We start from the raw sequence: 21,513 nt of genomic DNA, 5'->3' as shown, positions 1-21,513 counted from the left end.
CAAAAGACACTGTATGTCACAGGCAATTCTAGTTGCATTGACTATGTTCTGGCCCGCCATATAGTGGCAAAATGTTTTTTTGGCCCGAGGCCAAATTTACTTGCCGACCCCTGCCCTACAGAATCATACCAACTGATGACCCCTTAAAAATAAAGAGTTACAATATTGTGTTGCTCCTTAAGGAACTAATTGTGTTACTTAGTTACGTTTTATGGAAAGTAATGCATTGCGTTTTCTCACCTGGGCTGGGCTAGCTTGTTTGTTTTTTATATTTTTTGGGTAATGTAAAGGCCCTTTCACACCAAAACTGCAAATGCAAAATGAAATGCCAATTCATGTATGTACCATAAAGAGCACAACTCAACTAAACGTTTCAGCTGTGCAGCCATTCTCGATTGCAGAAGAAATAGACGGAGAAGAAAGTTCAACGGTTCAGCCGAAAAAAAGAAACGCAAATGTGTTGTTTATCTAAAGTAATATTTGCTTATTAGTATGGATTCATTGGATCATCGAATGTCAGCAGCAAAGACATATTGGTTAAAAAAATGAGATTAAATACAAAAAAGTATATTTGTATTATTTAATATATTTACGTGAGTTTGCATTTCACAGTTCTTTTTCATTTTGTGAAATACTGAATCCTGAATCCAAAATACTGAATTTATGCTCACATTTAGTCTAGAAATACAATAACCCCCAAATTATAACAGGCAAATGATATAACCCCCCAATTGTCAACAACAATATTCAAAGGCCCTGTGACTTTCCCGACTTTCCCGACTTTTCCAACTTTCATTAGTTACAAGGATTTTAAAAAGTATTTTGTATTTTCCCAGAAAATGTGATAGCTCACATTTTATGTTTTTGTTTTTTTGTTTTTGTTTGTTTCATTGTTTCTTCTTAGCTTTTTCTTATCAGTTATGTACATTAGGGTTTTGTTATATCTCATTTGGTTTAAATGATTGTTTATTGCATTAGTCTTGTGTGTTACCATGATGGTGTGTTGTATTTGTGTGTATAACACTGTGCACCTTCTACAGTATATTAGTATTTAGCTCAGCTTGTGCAAAAAAGACACTTGTGATTAACTTTGATTCATCATATGGCTTTCTCTTTACAACCTGTGTTTTTAAGGCGCTTGTCAGTATATTATAAAGATAATCTATAATCTGGTATATTAATATATTTTAATTTTACCATATTTTTTTGGTAAAGTTCTGGCAACCACAGCGGCTGTTTTTTACTGTAAAGTTCATGGATTGGCTTCCTCACAAATACAGGTCTATAAAGACAGTTGTTGAACGGTTGAATTCAAATAAGAAATAGCTTGATTTGAAGTTGTTTGGATTATTTAATGCTTGTTTTGTCTTATTTTTAAACAACTTTAAGTCATCTTTTGGCCCCCTAGTGGTGCCAGTGGTGCCAGTGGTGCCCGGCTCCCTGGTTGGAAACCACTGACTTATTAAATGCAGTGCTGCTTTAGTTTGGCTAAAATTGCAGATAATGATAATTTAATTGAAAATGGCCGGAAAAGTTGAAGGATATGACCATTTAAAGTGTTTGGAACAAAGCCTTTGTTTTCATGTTAAAAATCTGAAGCATTGATTTGCAGTTGTGTGATAATAATATATATACTGTGTGCGTGTGTGCAGGAGGCAGAGGTGTGTAACCAGATCATTCTAGTGGAGGATGTTTTGGCTAGACTCTGTCAGAGCACTTATCCTCTAGAAACGCTGCAAACCCGTCCTCTTCCCCACGGCGTCGACCCTCTGAGACTCGAGATGTACCTGACCGATGAGGACTTTGAGGTGAGGCCGTACACTACTATGAGAGAGAGAGTGCCTGTTCAGTCTAGGATTTGTGTAAAAAAATATAATTGATATATTATTTATTTTATTTTTATTCTTTGCAACACTTGTCCCTGGTTAGGCTTTTATTGCAGACTTAAGAAACATAACTAAAAAATTAACAAAAAGCAAGAATTCAAAACACAGTAAATCAATATATGTGGGACAAAAATGGCAAGTTACCAATTAACCAATTATATAAACCCTAAAAAAATGTATGCTCACAATATTGATTCTGTATAAGCCAGATTTGAATACCTAAAGTCAAACCAAAATGTATTCAGACACCTTCAACATTTGCTCACATTATCAGTTTATTCACTATAGTTTAGAAAATATGATAAGAACTCCGAAACACTGTGAGAACAAATTCATCTTGATAATGTCAGATAACTTTGATAGAAATGTATGTAATGGATTACAATCAACCAATCAGCTGTTAAATTTAAGTACACAATTAGATAATACCAATTTAGGTCAACCAATTACCAAGCAATGCTTCATTTAGTTCAGTCTGTGGTGTAAACGGTCGCATTAGCAATTAAAGAAAAAACACTTCAGCAAAACATGGTCAGGTCAAAGTGTCTGAAAAATGTTTGTAGAATTTTGAGGTGAAATATGTCACAGATTACTTTATTTTGCTATCCTCACTGACATAAATTAACTATAGTGTCCTGCGCCCACTAGTAAAATATATATATATCTGGTGTCTGAATAATTTTTGGTTTGACTCTATATTGAATTTTCAGTTCTGTTTATCCTTTCAATTCGATTGGTAAATAGAATTGGTTGAGTAGGTTGCTCAGCCTATGATTGGCTTGTTTAAAGTATGACATGACTAGATACTAAGAATTGAATGTTTTGCCGTTTTAGGCGGGGTTGTAGGGAATTCTGAGTTGGTAAGTATATCTGAAATGGACTGATGTCACAGGGATCGATTTGTTTCTTTGCTAACTACTCAAGCACCATTTCCTGACAGCCTCACTTTTGTGCTTTGTCTTGCTCACTTTGGACAACTCTTCTTGTCCAGCTGAATCAGAGAGAGATCTTTGACACACATTAAATCACACAAGCACACATGCATGCACACAAACACAATGTGAACAGGTTTCCTCACAAGCTATTTCTTTTTTTCCAGCAATAGTTTACACATTTCTGGGAATGTTTTTTTCTGAGAGCACAGTGTCCTAACTAGGCGTGACAAGATAAACAAGCCATCAATAGTCTCTTCCACGTCAGTGTCACACAGAAAGTGATTTGCTATGATAAAGCAACCAGAAGTAATTCATTTACAGTGAGATTCAGCTAGACCTTTGGACCAATGCAGCAATAAAACGGTCAACTCTGAAAAAATCGGAACATTTTGTGTGTTTAATAGGACTGCATTTTATCCACACTGTTTGTAATAAATCTTTCTGTGGTCTTAATTGAATATAGATGATCACAGTTCATTTGCCCCTGACTCACACCATTGGTTGAGTATGTTGCTCAGTCCATAATTGGTCTCTGCTTCACATTGTACTACGATAAAAGAAAGTATTTTTAGACATCATATAATTTATGATCTACATTTTTGCACAAGCAGCAAGAAGATTAGCCCTGCCCTGCACACAGTGCCACAATTTTAATTGGTCCAAAGTCCCACTCTTTTTTTATCTGTATATGGATGTCAAATCTTTTCCAGTTGACTGTGTTTTAAGTTGCACTTTGCCCAAAAGAATATTACTTGATGCTGGAAACACAATGCGTCTAGTTAGGACACGGTTCTACTGTAACCCTTTTCTTCTGCTTTTTCTGCAAATGTATGATTCTTTGTGCACATGTACACTACCGTTCAAAATACTGGAGTCAGTAAGATTTTTTTAGTTTTTTGAAATAAATCAATACTTTTATTTTGTAAAGACATTACATTGCCCAAAAATGACAGCAAAGACTTTTTATGATGATACAGAAGATTTCTATTTCAAATAAATGTTGTTCTTAAACATGAACAATTAATCATGATTTCCACTAAAATATTAAGCAGCACAATCGTTTTCAACATTGATAATAATAATAAATATTCTTGAGCACTAAATCAGCATATTATTAGAATGATTGCTGAAGGATCATGTGACACTGATCCTTGTAATGCTTTACCATGAGAACTGTAACTTAGCATGCTCAATTTTTATATCAACTTCAAATTTGAAACGCAACAGACATGTGGCCTTGATTTTTAAGCAATTTCAGAGTGCAGATTATTATTTAAAAAATATTTAGTTCAATACATTTGCTTTACTTTAAATGTAAACATTTTTGCAATAATCTGCTGAGTGTCTATACCAACCTTAGGTATTGCAGATCATTCATAAATTACAACCATTTAAAATCTATGCTCAAAAAGGGTGACTGTTAAACGGTTAAAGTTAGTTCACCCAAAAATAAAAATGACTCACCCTCGTGTCGTTCCAAACCTGTAAAACTTTCATTCATCTTCAGAACACAAATGAAGATCTTTTTGATGAAATCTGAGAGCTTTCTGTCCCTCCTTTGACAGTTACGCAACTACCAATTTGACGCTTCAGAAAGTTTATAAAGAGATTGTAAAAACTAATCCATATGAGTTGAGCGGTTTAGTCCAGATTTTCTGAAGAGGCTTGATCACTTTATATGATGAACAGATTTAATTTATGCTTTTATTCACATATAAACATTGATCAGCGAACATAAACAGAAGCTCAACCGAACCTGCTTGATGTGCGAGAACAAACCTCTTGTAGAAGCTCAAACGTGCTGAACCTCATTGGTTCTTGCGGAAGCTCAAACATGCTGCGTAACAAGAGAATGAACCTCATTGGTTCTTGCGGAAGCTCAAACATGCTGCGTAACACAAGAATGAACCTCATTGGTTCTTGCGGAAGCTCAAACGTGCTGCGTAACACGAGAATGAACCTCATTGGTTCTTGCGGAAGCTCAAACGTGCTGCGTAACACGAGAATGAACCTCATTGGTTCTTGCGGAAGCTCAAACGTGCTGCGTAACACGAGAATGAACCTCATTGGTTCTTGTAGAAGCTCAAACATGCTGCGTAACACGAGAATGAACCTCATTGGTTCTTGCGGAAGCTCAAACGTGCTGCGTAACACGAGAATGAACCTCATTGGTTCTTGCGGAAGCTCAAACGTGCTGCGTAACACGAGAATGAACCTCATTGGTTCTTGCGGAAGCTCAAACATGCGGTGTAACACGAGAATGAACCTCATTGGTTCTTGTAGAAGCTCAAACATGCTGCGTAACACAAGAATGAACCTCATTGGTTCTTGCGGAAGCTCAAACGTGCTGCGTAACACGAGAATGAACCTCATTGGTTCTTGCACGTCAAGCGAACATGCTTGAGGTTCCCTTTTACCTCAACTTATGTATGAGTTGAGGAATGTTTATATGAATAGATATAATTTGGACTAAACCGCTCAAATCATATTTACGATCTCTTTATAAACTTTTTGAAGCGTCAAAGTGGTAGTTGTGTAGTTGTCAGTGGAGGGACAGAAGTCTCTCAGATTTCATCAAAAAGATCTGTGTTCTAAAGATGAAGTTGTCTTACGGGCTTGGAATGACATGAGGGCGAGGAGGCTAAATGATGACACACTCTTCCTTTTTGGGAAAACTAACCCTTTAAACCAGAAAACATTTGTTTTAAATTGTAGTAATATTTCACTGTTTTTGCTGTATTTTTTCAACCAAAATGAAAAACTTAAATATTTCAAACATCTTACCACCCCCAGAATTTTGAACGGTAAGTGTATTTATATTTATATGCCAGTTTGTTTCTCTCCCTTCCCTCATTGCAATATTTTCTGTGTTCTCAGAGTGTGTTAGACATGAAGAGAGATGAGTATGACGGTCTGCCTGGATGGAAGCAAGTGAACCTAAAAAAAGCCAAAGGACTCTTTTAAAAGCCTGACGGAAATCATCACGTCGACAGAATTATTACTGTCCACTGACCACCGGTTCTGCGAACACCTCTGCATTTTGACCTCTTTCAGTTAAAGGTGGCGTTTGTTCACTGAGAGCAGGGTAAACGGTCAGGTCAAAGGTCACTTTAGGATCTACAGATGCACCTGCTGTGGCGTCCGTTTTTGATGTATTAAGTCCGTGGAGGTGATGTCTGTGTGTGTCAGTGTGTCTCCTCACCGCGTTCATGTACAACGATTTGCAGTCTGTGAGCAGTGCGTACGTCCCTGTAACATCTAAAACAAGTCTGTTTATCTCTTGAAGTACATGGAATCAAACCGTTCGCTCACCTTCCCATCCGGTCTGATCTGCAATGTGTTTTTGTTGTTACATGTACGTTCGAAAAAGTCTGCTGAAAAGTTGGAAAATTGTATAAACTTTGTAGCAACGGCAGAAAATCCTGTGATCGCTCTTAATGTTGTCATGTCTTAGGATGTTTCTTTTTGATTCAAGAGGAGTTTACATGCCGCGTCTGTATTTTGTGTGTGTTCTTCTCGTGTGAATGGCTGTTGCTTGTGGTGGTAATGATTGTCTCTCTTCTTCCTGAGGTGTGAGGGACGTCATGTTTGTATTCGGACAGCATGGAGTAATGGACGAGAGAAAGAAAAGATATTAATTTAAATGTACAGTATAGTGCCTTGCTTTTGTGTACAGTTTCTATACCAAACACACTCTAGTCTGCATTTCAGAGACTTTCTTTGTGATAAAAGAAATAGTGAATAAAGAAAGCATATCAAAAATCCATTTTTTTCCCCCTCTAATGTCTTGTATAACTTTTCACTGATTTTAGGGACAACATGAGACAAAACAAGCTACAGAAGTAGGGAAAAATATGTTTTGTTTTGAATTGATCTGTTCAGCATGTTCAGAGGTATTTAATTACACACATGTTTTATCAATGTGGGTCAAGGTCGTCAGAGACTAAAGCAATACTGTCATGTCAAATATTCACATAAATGTAAATATTTTGAAAGAAGCATTCAACTACAGTGGATATAAAAAGGTCTACAAACTCCTGTTAAAACCGATGTAAACAATGAAACAAAGAAATTATACCAGCACATTTTAAGTAAACATTAAGCTACAACATATGCAATGCTACTGAAAACCAACGTGACATTTCTAAAAAGAAAGATAGCCTAAATAAAGAAATTAAAAGTTGAGAGTACAGGGTCAGTGATTCAGAGACACACTGTCTGAATCTCACGGTGTTGTAAAACTCAAGGCGGGTCTCATTTTGAAACGAAAAGTGAAAGTATTTTCCTCCCCGGCCATCATTACATCTGCTCAAGCTCCCAGGATCCAAGGCGATGTACAAGCTCCAGGTAAATATGTCGTTTTGACTTGACTAAGTAATAATAAAACAACCGAATCACTTTTTTCAGCATTTCCTGTATTAACAATCTAGTCACAAACACAATACGTACTTTTATTACGTTTAGAAAAGTACGTTTTGACTATAATTAGATTTTCTTTCGTCTGTTTTAAGTGATAGGCTACTTGAGACTCGGTTTTATCATACAACAGTTATTTAAAATAACATTTAGCCTAATAATGTACATTTACTCAAAATAGATAAAAAGCGAAACTAAACTTAAAAGTTGCAAATTGAGTGATGAATAGATTAAAGCAAAAGGATGAGTATAGGCTACTTCCGGCAGAGGGCGCCAATTACATGAATGCAAAACTATTGTTAGCAAATAGCCTACTTTCGTTTCTTTTCAATTCATTCGGTTCAAGAATGTTTGCTGTCAGAAATATGACTCAACATGCTATAAAGAACACGTAGGGAGCCTAAGGTGAGCCGTGTTTTTTAACTTATGTGGTCCTCAAGATGAGATCAAATAAGGCAGAAGTGCAACGAAAGTAATTTTAGGATGTTTGCTATCATTTTAAATAATGATCAGAATACATTTAGACAAAAGGTTCTAAAAATATGGCTTCTTATATAAAGAAGTGTTCATGTGGCTCAATGCAGCCTATCCCAGGTTAGAGGTAAGTTGATCCAAGTCAGTGGGTGAGTTGCACCATCTGGGTGTAAACGGCCGTTTGAATCTGAATCAAACCTATGTGAAATTGTAAAGATAATTTACCTCTTTTAAAAACACCTTCAATAATCAAATGTCCTTTTACAAATATTCACATTTCTGTTCTTAAAGCTTAAAGTCTTAAGCTGACATTCAATATCTTTAATTGTTTGCATTTCTGAAACAATAAGTTGAACACCAAAGTTGTAACCTTCCCAAAAACAGCCTAAACAGAGTTTGAGTAAAAGTAAATAGAAATTAAATAAAATAAAAACTGAATTAGAATATTGAAAGAATGAATGTCACTGAAAATAATACACATTTTAGTCAAAAGGTTCTTGCATGGTAGTTTTTTCTGCAATGTCGAACATGTTTGGCCATTAGGGAGTAGGCTACAGGTGGAATGATATATATGATCGGAGAAGGATTTGCTGAACTTGTACATTGTTCCTTTCAAATAAACTCAAACTAAACATTTAAGAAAATGATAAACTAAACCAGTTGTGTAACATTACATTGAAAGTATACCAGTTTATACTTAGATATTTAACTTTACTACAGTGGGGTAGTGATGGCGAAGTGAAGCTTTCAGCACAATTGTGTCAGAAAAAGGTTCATTACTTGAAGCTTTTCAAATCAGAGCTCGACGAGGACCTCTGCTGGTAAAAGTGAGGGAAAGCACTGAGTCGCAAAATGTTTTAATTAAATCTTAATTAAATTAAATTAAAAATTAAATCTGTTCCATTGCATACTCCTAGAAACTCAAACCAATAAAGATAACATTTTGTATTGTGAATGTGGACATTTTTCCTGTTTGTGAATAAATAAAACTCATGAATAAAGGAAGTAGACAAAATAAATGCAGGTGCATGCACACAAAGAAACACACACACACACACATATATATTGGGGGGGGGAAAGTAGCCTGGCTTTTACCCAAATGTATACAAATATAAAATAAGGGCTCCAGAACAAAAGCCAAATATATTATCAACCTTATTGGACGAACTCAAATGAAAGTGTCCCCATGTACCATGACAAAGTCTCTATAAACTAGTGCAATACATTAGTTCTAACAACTCGTGTCGCGCATTTTGAAACCTTTTTGAATCAGAGTATGAAGCAGTCACGTGGGTGTGTGTGAAACGAAGCTTCGGATGTCATTGGTCACGTGATTTTGATAGAACGAATGAAGCATTGATACAAAGATTCACTGAAAATCGTTTAATTTTTTTGACACACGCTTCGGAGCTTTGGTGTCACTGTTAATATCACTACCCACTGGCTCATCTTACCCCACTCTCCCCTACTCTTTAATATACATACTCCAACCCATTTTTGTGTTCCCAAAAGATACAGTCCTTAACATATTACCACAAGTATCTAGTTGTTCAAACACTAATATAAAATCATAATATTTTTGACATATCGTAGGCTATTCAAGAAGCTTTTAGACTCTTTCGGCTATTGTTTATAACAGTGCTAGCTACTGCCAGGTTATCACGGTTTCCTGACATGAAAATAGCTGTCGAAATTTTATTTGCATTATAAATTTGTGAAGGAGGTAAGTAATGAATAAATGATTGTGATTGGTCGAGTATCTAACACAATTAAAAAACGAAATGATAAAATAATTAATAATTTACATTTCTAAGCTACAAGCTGGTGCCTACTGCTAATTGAAAACATACAAAACATACATTCCAACCTCATAATTGTCACTTAGGGTGAATTTAGGTTAAATGGGAAATTTTTTTCCTAGTCATCTCGGTGCCAAAAGGTGTCCCAATTAACCAGAATTCACCCCTACATAATATTTGCCTTTTTTCTCAGGTTGAGCTGGTCATTTCAGAGTGCACATACTGAAAACAGCAGATGGACATGTCAAATTATGGTAATATACAGCCCCATGAAACACACCAGTCAGATCAGGGCTGATTTGCATAAAGTTATAAAATAATATTTCTGTTATATGCCCTTTAAAACTATTTGCATGTAATATGGTTTAAAAATACTAATAATGACTTTCCTTTCCTTTCTATCAGAAGACAAAAAAGAAAAGGTGGAGCCTCATGGAGTCTCTAAAATCAGTATCTCTGCCCAAAATGGAAGCAATATTTCAGCACCTGTAATATTAAACTCAACAGTCGCGGGAAATATTAATATTTCGAATAATTACTTTCCAGGTGAGTGGAAGTATGGTTCTCTGTTGGTGGAAATGCCACAGCTGAACCCAGCTATTTTAAATATGTTGTCAATAATTACAACTGCACTGAGATGTCCAAAGAATTAAATTATATACTTTTTGTAATATTTATAATAATCTAAAGTTTTATTATTCCTGCTGTAGAACCTGCGGCTGAAATCACAGGTAAAATACAGTACCGCTGGGTAAAACATTTTTGACCATGTAAAATACCCAATATTGGGACCATATAGTGGGAATTATCAGTACTTGTACAAAATCTAATATCTAAAATAAACCATCTTTTTTTTGCAGACACAAGCTCATTGATCACAGAATACAAGAAGTCCCTGCTGTCCGAATATGCCTACATTACAGAATACACTTCCCGTGCCGGTGAACAAGTGCTGCTTAATGACCGCTACATCGATCCACTGATAGTTCAGAAACACAGAGAAAAGAAAGAGCGAGAGGATGAGATGTGCTCTAGAGGGGAACGATTCTTCAGCACCAGAGAGAGTAACCAGAGAAACCAAAACATCAGCCTTGATAAGCTGTTCGGTCCAGAGAATGGCTCCAAAAAAGTGTCTCCAAGAGCTGTGATTCTCCAGGGTGATTCTGGAAGCGGGAAATCAATCACTGCGCAAAAGATCGTTCTGGACTGGGCTTCTGAAGAGCTCTACGCTAGACTCTTTGATGTTGTATTTCATCTAAGATGCAAAGAGCTCAGCGGTCTCTCGAGTGAGATGAGCTTGGTGGATCTCCTTGACTGCAGTTTAACTCCTAATGAGATTGGTCAGATCTTAAAAGACATGCCAGAGAGGATCTTGTTCATCATTGATGGTTTTGATGAACTCGTGCTTTCTGCACCCAAAGAGGCATTGCCACCAAAACCAGTCATCAAATCCCACCCAATGGCCATTGTTTGCGCTCTTCTGAAAGGACGTATGATGAGGGAGTCCTTCCTGCTGGTTACTACAAGATCGAATGCCATAGACAAACTGGAGAACATTCTGAAAAAGCCTCAATGCTTCATGGAGATCATGGGATTTTCGGAGAAAGGAGTGAGTGAATACTTCCAAAGGTTCTTTGAGGACGAAGAGTTTTCAAGTCAAGTGTTTGAGCAGGTGAAGATACACGAGATGCTCTACACCGCTTGCTTCATCCCGGTCATCTGCTGGATTATCTGCACAATTTTCAAAAGAAAAGGAAAAGATGGTGTTGCAACTAGAGAGTTGACGAGCACCACGTCCATATTTGTTGATTTTGTGCTCACTCTCTTGGAGCATCACAGTAGTATGAGTCAGGATGAAAAGCTCGACCTCCTCAAGAACCTGGGTCAGCTAGCCGAGAGTGGAATGCCGAAACGCCAAGTCCTGTTTCCCAGAAACGATCTTCCAAAAGCAATCGCCGATTTACCGAACATTCCCTTCCTATGCGCATTTCGCCAGCAAGAGAGAACTTATCTGAAGGAAATGTTTGGTTTCATGCACCTCAGCTTTCAGGAGTTCTTCACCGCTCTGTTCTACGTGTTAACAGACAAGGCGGATGCGGAAATAAAAATCAAGGAGCTACTGGAATCAGCAGGCAACGGGAGGCGCAATGAGCATCTCTTCCCTGTAATCCAGTTCCTTTTTGGTCTCTCAAACAAGAAAGTCAGCCGTTTAATCCTGGGGGGGAATCCACGATCGACGTCTACCGTTATTCGCACCCAGCTGGAAAAATGGATCTGCAAAGTTATAAAGAAGAACCCCCTGGACACATCGTACATGAGCGATTTCATTCTTAATTGCTTGTATGAGCTCCATGATGGGGACATACTGAAGAACGTCATGAAGCTGTGGGAACGTTTAGGTATCAACATACACTGGTCTTTGAAGGGGATCGACTGTCAGGTTGTGATGTACTGCCTCCAGTATTCTTCGCGAATTATCAGTATGCAAGTCAAGTGCAATGCAAGAGATCTAAAGATGCTGCATCCTGCACTCTGCAGCTGTACGACTTTATGGTAAGTGTTCTTAAATGATATGCTCTTATGGAAAGTGTTTATATTCAATGGTTTGCGAACAATGCCATCACAGTAGTGTACAACACTTTTATTATCTCATCATGTTCTAATGATGCACCTTGATGATGTATAAAATGTATTATAGTTCTTCTTATTATTTGAGAGGTTTGGATAATGTCGTGAAGACTTCTGATTTGTGTTTTTGAAGGCTGGATATTGATTCCATATCTGACACCGATGTTAACCTCCTGACATCAGCTCTGGGGAGGAGAAAGGACGTGGACAATTTGAGGTAATGTTCTCTTGGTTGTGATTAATGTGCTATTTTTTATGTTTAAATACATCAATTCCACAATTGCCTCAAGGATGAATTTCAGGCACTAAATGGCTGCACGTCCTGATTTTGTTAGACGCGTTCCTGGGTCAACATTTCCTGGAAATGTATAGGTGAATAACACTGATGTAGAAACTGTAAACTTGTCCCTCAAATCTGATTGGATGATTGGAATGTTGTTCCAGGATCAACAAAGATGTTGATCCAGGAACATGTTGTACTTGGTGAAATCATATTCTACCTAAATGGCTTGCAAGTTGTTCGATTTTCACGATTTCACCAAGTACAACATATTCCTGGATGTTCTTTATTGATCCTGGAACAACTTTCCAATCAACCAATCAGATTTGAAGGACGCGTTTACAGTTTATGTCAAGTTTAGTCTTACAACCATGGTTAGGTGTTTCTAAAACAGTGTTATTCACCATAATTTCCCTCTGATTATAGGGATACATAAATGGGTAGTGTTAGATTTAGGGATAGGGCTACATTTTTGGACAGGAATGTTGTTCCAGGATCAACTAAATATGTTGATCCAGAAACATGTCTTACTTGGGAAAATCATGGTAACCTGCAAATTATCGTCAAACGGTTGCCGTCATTTTGCCAAGTAAAAGTGATGATACACGGGGTAACTTTTTGAGCAATGTTGCTGAACAACCTCAACAGGCAACCAGGTGAGACACAGGGCCCACGACTTGATCTAAAGTATCCAGATAGAAACTTGTTGCCCATTCTCAACGAGAAAGAGCCCAAGCAACATCGCTCGGCAACATTGCTCAAAAAAGTTGTATCATCACCTTAAAGGGTTGGTTCACCCAAAAAAGAAAATTTTGTCATTATTTACTCACACTCATGTAGTTCCAAACCTTTAAGACCTTCGTTCATCTTCGGAACAGCTATTTAATTAACACTTTCAAGGCCCAGAAAGGTAGTGAAGACAATGTTAAAATAGTCCATGTGACTACAATAGTTCAGCCTTAATTTTATGAAGCGACAAGAATACTTTTTGTGCGCAAAAATAAACAAAAATAATGACTTTATTCAACAACTTTGGTCTAGCCTGTGTCAGTCTCCTAAGCATTTTACGCAACAGTGCAGTGCTTTCGAGTTCTACAGCAGCGATACTGTTCATGTGAGCACCACGGACGCGTGCGTGTGATGATGACGCAGGAGTTGCACTGTTTTTACAGCGTAAATGGACTGCAAATGGTAAATGGACTGCATTTATATAGCGCTTTCAGCAGACCTATGGCCATCCAAAGCGCTTTACATCTTGCCTCACATTCACCCATTCATACACCAACGGCGGTGTCAGCCATGCAAGGCGCCATCCAGCTCGTCGGGAGCAGCTGGGGTTAGGTGTCTTGCTCATGGACACCTCGACACTTGGTCAGGTGGAACCGGGAATTGAACCACCAACCTTCCAGTTTGTAGACAACCTACATGAACCACTGAGCCACTGCTGAACGTAACTGAACGTAAACTGCGTTGACTCCGTTGACTCCTACGTCTAGCGTGACCTTTCCGACGGGATTGCGCAATCCATGGCACGTTGCAGAGCAGCGCAAGATGAGCAATGTAGGATAAAAAGTATATAAACGTTTATTTTTTCTTGAAAATTACCAATGGTTTCGCTAGATAAGAGCCTATTACTCGTCTGGGCCCTTCGAAGCCCTTTGAAACTGCATTGATTTGGACTTTTAACATTTTGGTTGCCATTGAAGACCAATCCTGGAATGTTTTCCTCAAAAACGTAATTTCTTTACGACTGAAGAAAGAAAGACATGAAAAATCTCGGATGAGATGGGGGTAAATTATCAGAAAATTTTCATTTTAAAGTGAACTAATCCTTTAATGACAGAATTTTCATTTTTGGGTGAACTATCCCTTCAAGACATGTTCCTGGAACAATATCCTTTGTTGATCCAGGAACAACATTCCTGTCAAAAAGATAACCCTCTTCCTACCCCTAAACCTAACCCTATGCTTAACTTATCCCTAAAATTTGAGGGCAATGATAGGTGAATAAGAATGATCTAGAAGCCCCTAACCCTTGTTGTAAGCCTAAACTTAAGTCTGATTGGTTGATTGGACTATTGTTCCAGGATCAACAAACATGTTCTACATGGTGAAATCATGATCATCATGGTGTAACTATGATCTGATCAACTATATTAGCCATCTGTCCACATACACATCCATGTTCAGAATGTTGTACATTCTCATTCTGCAATGATGTGACTGAAACTTCTGATGCTCCTCTTTAGGCAATACTTTACATTTATGCATCTAGCACAAATTCCACTTTTAAATCACAGGAAAAGAAAACAAAATGCAAATTGTATGCTACCTCTTAATTAAAACGAAGAGTTTGTAAATCAGTGTTATAAATGCATTGCAGCATGGAGGATGGAGACCTATCAGATGAAAGTGTGCAGAAGATCCTTAAAACCCTCAGTGGGCAAACATCAGTGGGTACCATTCGATTGGTGATGAGGAGCATCAACAATGCCAATGTCGATTTGACCATGAACTTCCTTGTAAAAGAGATGATGGGTAAAAGGTTCAGGTAAACCAAACACAATGATGAACATAACACAAGCAGGTAGCTGGAAAATACCATAGGCATGAACATCAAGGTTTCTGTTTTAAATGTGTGTAATTATAGGGAAAATTGTGCATAATTATAGGGAACATATGCATACATTTATTACATAATGTACATGCATATAGAGAAAGGTATTTTAGATTCTGTAATGGTTCACAACATTTTCAGCTTTTTACAGTAAATGGCCCGTTTTTACAGTACAAATGTTACATCTTATCTCAATTATTTTGCATAATAATTATAAAAGAGTAGAAGAATTCTTAATTTTTTCAGATGAAGTGTATGTGTGTCAGCTGCCCAAGAAACAAGCATCCATGCAATCTTTTTACAGTACATGTAGATTCATGTTCATTTCATTTGATTTTCACAGCGTATGCATTGCCAGTCAAGCAGAAACCATACACAAGAGTCTTTGCTCGGAGTTCACAATGGCAAGCAAAAATAATTCTGTCTGGTAATTACATTCATATACATGTTCCAACCAACATTCTCAGTTTGCATTTATTCAGATAAGAACATAACATTATGTGACTTGAATAATGCATTTTTTTCTAATTGCAGGTTTACTGTTGGCCATTCAGAAGGACATCAGGGTGAAAACTCTGAAAAACATGGTCTTTGTTATTATCGGGGGTTTTCAAAAATATCCTACGCGCTCTGTCCTTTCTCTGCAATACCCATGACTGAATTCTTCAAATCATCCCATAACCTCAGATGCTTCTCAGAGCTGTAGGTATTCTCATTTTACTTTAATATCCCCATCCTTTTGGGTTTTTAGATGCATAACATTGGTATTTGTATGTTTGTTCCAAGGAAAAACGTCGAGTTTGGTGTGAATGTGGATGCACTTCTGTCTTTCCTGAGTTGTGTTCCTGGTTTAACTGAGCTGGACTTGCGTGCAGAGAACCTGACGGATATTTGGACCTCCAGAATCCTGTGCTACCTTCAAGCCAATCCTAAGATTTATCACATAAAGTAGGAGCAAATAAAGTTGATATATTAAGCAATAATCTCTCAATACATTTACAGATGAATGAATTTTGATTCTCATTCATGATCTTTTAGGTTTCATGTGAGCAACCTCATAATTAGTGATGACGGAAGGGTCTGTTCAACATTTTCCGTCTTTAGAAAACCGTTTGAACCGTAAGTCATCCTTTCTTTTCAGTTGGCTTGATCCATCAAGCCTGTGTTTGTGCTAAATAACTCTTGGCGAAATCTTTTTCAGGTACAAGATGCATGAAAGTGAAAAGAAAAATCCATCATTGACTCTTGCAATGGACAGATGGGCTCATGATATTGCGTAAGAAATCAAGCATGAAACACTTTAACCATTTTACGAAGTTTATTTTAAATTTAGAACAAAGCTCATAACCATTTTAAGACCTACTGTGTGCACATTCATGAATATGAATATTTATTTCCAGATATGGTAGCAGTAAAGAGCCGGCACATTCATATTGTCTGGACAAACCGGCACTGGTGAAGCTCACACTCAGTTTCCCTCCTCTTAAAGGGTCTGGTGTCATTTGGGAGGTTCTTTTCAAAAGGCTTTCCCAACTCATTCCATTGACAGAACTGTGAGTTTGTGTTTATGCACTGTAAATAGGAATTGTCGAGAGAACTTAAAGAAGTAGTTCACATTAAAATATAAATTACCCCATGAATTACTCACCCTCAAGCCATCCTAAGTGTATATGACTTTATTCTTTCTGATTAACACAATCGGAGTTATATTTAAAAATATCCTGACGCTTCAAAGCTTTATGATGGGAGTGACGGGGTCCATTGAGTTTGAAGCTCAAAAAAGTGCATCCATCCATAATAAACTTACTCCACACGGCTCTGGGGGGTTAATACAGGCCTTCTGAAGCGAATCAATGGGGTTTTGTAAGAAAAATAGTACCCACTGTATATTAGGTGGCCTGAACTACTATGTACTAACATTTAAATTAATCATTTGATACAATGCACTTATTGTGTACATAAATGTTTTTACATTGTACTTTTTTGTACATTGTAAAATACATGCATGTAATTACATCTGTAATTAATTTCTGTAGTTACATTTGTAATTACACTGTTGACAATTGCCTTACACCAAACCCTACCCTTAAACTTACCCATACCACCACACCTGTCCCTAATTTTACCCGTATTCCACCTCAATATCAGCAAAGGTGTTCTGCAATAGAATTTGATCACAGTAAGTACATTGTACTTATTTTTAATGTAAGTACATAGTAGTTAAGGCCACTTAATATAAAGTGGGGCCAAAGTTTTTTGAAAAGTATTTTTTGATGCAAGTACATAGTAGTTAAGGCCACCTAATATAAAGTGGGACAGAAAATATCCATATTTAAAAACTTTATAAAGTAAAATATCTCACTTCCAGCAAACCACCTTCCGTATTCAACTTACAGAAAAAACGTAACTGGCGCTACATATAACTAGCACGTAGTGTAAACGTTTTGAACTGAGAGAGGCATTACACTTTCTGCGCAAGTTGAATACAAATTTAAAGCAACATGATGCATTTGGATTTTGTCAATTTGAATTTGTTCATTCAAAACTTTCTGAACAAGAAATACGTAGTTGCCTTGATGTATTTAGGGGAGCGCGGGGCACAACATAAGGCGGGGTTAGTTGTAACGCGCATGTTTTAACCCTTTCCACACATGCCAGGATGACGAAATGTAGTGCATTTACTAGTTGCCATATATACATTATTTAGAGAAAAAATAGCGCCAAAATTAAAAAATCTCTGGAAGATATTACTGAACATGTATTTAACCGTAGCAAAAGTAAATTTCTTACTTAAGTTTAGTTTTCATCTCTGTTTTTTGCATGGCTTTACAAGCATTTACATAATGTACATAAATATAGTGAATTAGTATTTTAGGATTTTTTTTTTTTTAGAAAAGTATTTTAGATGCTGTAACAGTTCACAACATTTTCACCTTTTTGCAGTAATTGGCCCATTTACAGTACAAATACCACATCTTACCTCTCAATTAATGTGTTTAAAAGTAAATGCATAATAATTATGAAAGAGTAGAGTGATTATTATTATTATTTTTTTTTTTAAGATGCCCAGAGTTGGATGAGCATACAGATTCTCTTCTGCAATTTCTTCACTCTGTTCCTGGTCTGAAGGAGGTTAAAGTTTGGCTAAACAGCCTGATTGAGAGCTGGGCGGCTGGTCTGTTCACCCTCTTCCTGTCTTGTTCCAGCTTACTTCACTTGCAGTAAGAATAACCTGTTGTGTTTTTAAATGTACAAAGAATCACCATGGTGTAAATCCCATTGTATAGACATTCAATACTATGGCATATATCAAAGTATCAGTGTTATCATCACAATACATTTGCAAGGAAATTTTCGTGTCTTCTTTCTGTGCTTACATCTAAACACAATGAGTTCTCTTTTGACAGATTGAATACCAGTATGTCTCTTGTTAGTGATGTGGAGAGTCTGGGTGTGATGAGAGAAAATGGAGTGAGGTAACACATCTGTTTTAAACTTTAACCCCAGATATACTTTCTAGTAAAATTCACTTAGATTTAGAATTGACATCTAGCAGTTACCTTGCAATGCTTTCTAAAATATCACCAACTTTCCAACAGGTCTAGACAGAAAATATAATTTTATAATTCTAACTTTAAAGTTGAATTATGCTGTTTGTCCTCTGTTGTTTTGCAGGCTCTCTGTCGGCTGTAACCATCTGAATTATTTAGATGACTGTGATATCGACCTGTTTAAACCTCCTGAGCACAAAGTGGTTCCCTGCATCTCCATCACAGTGACAGATGACTCTAAGCATGCAAATACTGACTGGAGGAGATTCTTTCAGGCCTACAACACGCTGAAAAATATGACTGAGTGGTAACTATTATTTCAACACCAGAGAGAGAGTGTCTGTATGTGTGAAATGGGGAGAATGATTGACAAATAAGCATTTATTTAGTTCACAATGATTCAAAAATCTGTATTTCTATGTTTTTCACAGTTCTTCAGAGTATGAGGAGAGTGTGAGTGATCTACTCTCTGCCCTGCACTCGGTCTCTGGTCTGAAGAAGGTTGATCTTATCTTCAGATTCATGACTGTGGATGGAGCGTCAAGAGTCCTGGATCTCATTCAGATGAACCCGAGTCTGAGTGCATTAAAGTGAGAATTCAGTTCACTTCTTTTCATATGAGTACCTATGGGATGATTTTAGACTCAAAATGATTAATAAATGCACACACAATTATTATCAAGTTCATGGATAGTTGTGTGTGCATTTATTAAAGCGGGGGGGGGGGGGTACCTCTATAGGTACTCAAGATAGAGTAGTATTGCATCCTTCATATCTCCGAAAAGTCTTTAGTTTTATTATATTTATAAAAGAAAGATACGCTGTACAGAGTCTTTCCGAAAAAAAACGAGTGCCTGGACGCGTCTTGTGTGGGCGGAGCTAAAGAGTCACAAGCACACAGCTATTGCGTTGGGAGCGTCTGAAAGCTGTGACATCCTTAAACGTGGAAAAAAAAACTTTATCCTAAATAAACCATGGAGATCAATCAGATTTAGCCATACATACATGATCCAGAATCAGATCTAGAGGCTGAAATTTAAAAGGTGAAGCAGCAGCAACGACTACAGCAGGACGTCTCTATGGTATGTACTGTAACTAACTTGTATACTTGCTTAGCGGCTTGTCATGCGTGAGTTTTACAACATTTGTGTGTGTTTACACATGGTTTATGAGGATATCATTTGCTTATGGACTGTATGTAATTTAATGTTAGCAGTAGCAAGCGTAACGGTTTTGCACGTCAGACTAGTGTGTTTACATAGAAAGACAATGGAATAGTAGCGCATTTGAATGAACGAGTCGATAGCTAACAACGCAAAGACATTTGAAGCAGTTTTACTCACTGCCTGCTTCCAACACATGACCGCAAACCTTAATCGCTGGGACCGCTCCATCTTTCAGCATTAGACAAGCTACATATCTGGCGTCAAACTGGGCCTTGCTTATAAAACCATCGTCGCTGAAATGCAGGGAACAAACAAAACACTTGTACAACTCCGTTGCTGCTCCGGAAAAAACAAACTCCATCCACTGTCCCATTAACGCTGGGTTCTTTGGAAAGCTGTACTGTGTTGTCTTGCCCTGACAACCAAAAACACATATCTTTGGTGACATTGTTGATGTTGTGAAGTCATGTGACTGCAGCGCAGCCGAGCAAAGCGCGTTGATGGGCGTACTGCTTTCGCTCTCTCGATCTGGTTTACGGGTGCGTGCGCGCCCTTCAGGGAGAAGTACCCTTAGGACCCATATAAGGAAATTCCGCCCCATTTGACGTCACATAGGCCAATATTCGAAAAAAACTTTCCGAAACTTGTGAGAAAACGGAACGAGTATTTTTGGCACAGAAATGTACAACTTAATTTTTGAAACTTTGTCCATGTTTAGCATGGGAATCCAAGTCTTTAACAGTGTAAAAACTCAGTATGAATGAAACAGCATTTCACCCCCCCTTTAATCATTTTGAGTCTAAAATCATCCCATAGAGTACACACTGATGGGTGCGTGCAGACTCTCAGAGCAGACACAGTGATGTGAAAAGCTAATTTAATTACTAATAATGATTGAATTGCTTTAATAATGTAATTTTTTGGCTCAGTTTTTTGACAGTCGAGCTGCCCAAGACAAGTGAAGCAAACTTAAAGAAGGACTACAGGAATGAATTCTCCAGGTGATGCATGAGGGATTCCTGTATTCTAATTAACTAGCATCCATGAAGACATGTGCCACCAACTAATGCTCTATTGAAGAGCAAGTTCCCATTCAGTCGGTCACGTTCGACGTACGTCGGACGTACCGACGAATTGGGATTACTTCTGGGAGCCCCTATCAGCTTCGAGCTATCTAGAACCGGCCAATGAACAATTGGCGTGCGAGATTTGCATCTCGCGCTCCGCCCCGCACTGCGGGTATAAACAGGAAGCGAGAGCGAATGCACGCTGTCATTCACTTCGGAGCCAAACGGCAGAACGAAGGCTACTCACATTGAGTTCGCTGCTGTCAGCAAGACAAAGAGTTTTGAAGAACCGGAGAAGAGGAGAAACGCGTGTTGGAGAGACGGCACATTCCAGCGGGACCGCGGAAGCTCATCAGCTGCCTCTGTGCTACAGAGAAAACTGCTGTTTTCACAGCAACAAATGTCTGTTGGTCTGGTTGGGCGTTTTCCTGTATTGAGTACAGGCACGGGCTGCACTACAATCCCGTGCACTGTCGCGTTTCCCCCTGAGCGCTTCAGCACAGAGCGTTTCCTCACAAAAGAGTACACGGGTGACGCTGCGTCTTTTTCAAGATGTCATTCCACCCGTGCGTTTCTGGATGCGGTCATTCCCTGGCGCCTACTGACGGTCACAATCGCTGTCTCACGTGTTTGGGCAAACAGCACGCTGAGGCGGCGTTTGTGGATGACTCATGTTCCCACTGCGGGAACATGA

General features: G+C 37.9%; 2 protein-coding genes across 2 annotated transcripts in view; both read left to right on the top strand.

The window, feature by feature from the left end:
• The window catches only part of svilb (supervillin b), a 96,631-nt gene extending 90,045 nt beyond the window's left edge, over positions 1 to 6,586 (top strand). The window contains exons 40-41 of the mRNA XM_079820575.1: positions 1,653 to 1,808; positions 5,699 to 6,586. Of these exons, the coding sequence (XP_079676701.1) occupies positions 1,653 to 1,808; positions 5,699 to 5,785 (243 nt within the window). The 3' untranslated portion in view covers positions 5,786 to 6,586. The remainder of the gene's footprint in view (positions 1 to 1,652; positions 1,809 to 5,698) is intronic.
• A 555-nt stretch (positions 6,587 to 7,141) lies between these two features.
• Positions 7,142 to 21,513, top strand: part of LOC307128572 (uncharacterized protein) — a 28,131-nt gene continuing 13,759 nt past the window's right edge. Inside the window, exons 1-18 of the mRNA XM_079820483.1 lie at positions 7,142 to 7,168; positions 9,704 to 9,764; positions 9,916 to 10,056; positions 10,221 to 10,241; positions 10,371 to 12,063; positions 12,272 to 12,355; positions 14,802 to 14,969; positions 15,379 to 15,462; positions 15,570 to 15,737; positions 15,822 to 15,983; positions 16,074 to 16,154; positions 16,237 to 16,311; positions 16,436 to 16,588; positions 18,098 to 18,256; positions 18,443 to 18,511; positions 18,711 to 18,893; positions 19,018 to 19,176; positions 20,682 to 20,753. Coding sequence (XP_079676609.1) covers positions 9,746 to 9,764; positions 9,916 to 10,056; positions 10,221 to 10,241; positions 10,371 to 12,063; positions 12,272 to 12,355; positions 14,802 to 14,969; positions 15,379 to 15,462; positions 15,570 to 15,737; positions 15,822 to 15,983; positions 16,074 to 16,154; positions 16,237 to 16,311; positions 16,436 to 16,588; positions 18,098 to 18,256; positions 18,443 to 18,511; positions 18,711 to 18,893; positions 19,018 to 19,176; positions 20,682 to 20,753 — 3,491 coding nt within the window. The 5' untranslated portion in view covers positions 7,142 to 7,168; positions 9,704 to 9,745. The remainder of the gene's footprint in view (positions 7,169 to 9,703; positions 9,765 to 9,915; positions 10,057 to 10,220; positions 10,242 to 10,370; positions 12,064 to 12,271; positions 12,356 to 14,801; positions 14,970 to 15,378; positions 15,463 to 15,569; positions 15,738 to 15,821; positions 15,984 to 16,073; positions 16,155 to 16,236; positions 16,312 to 16,435; positions 16,589 to 18,097; positions 18,257 to 18,442; positions 18,512 to 18,710; positions 18,894 to 19,017; positions 19,177 to 20,681; positions 20,754 to 21,513) is intronic.

This window comes from Gobio gobio (assembly GCF_949357685.1).
Source record: "Gobio gobio genome assembly, chromosome: 6".
Taxonomy (NCBI): Eukaryota; Metazoa; Chordata; class Actinopteri; order Cypriniformes; family Gobionidae; genus Gobio; species Gobio gobio.
Note: the sequence above shows the minus strand (reverse complement) of the source record. Positions and strands in the feature narration are given on the sequence as shown.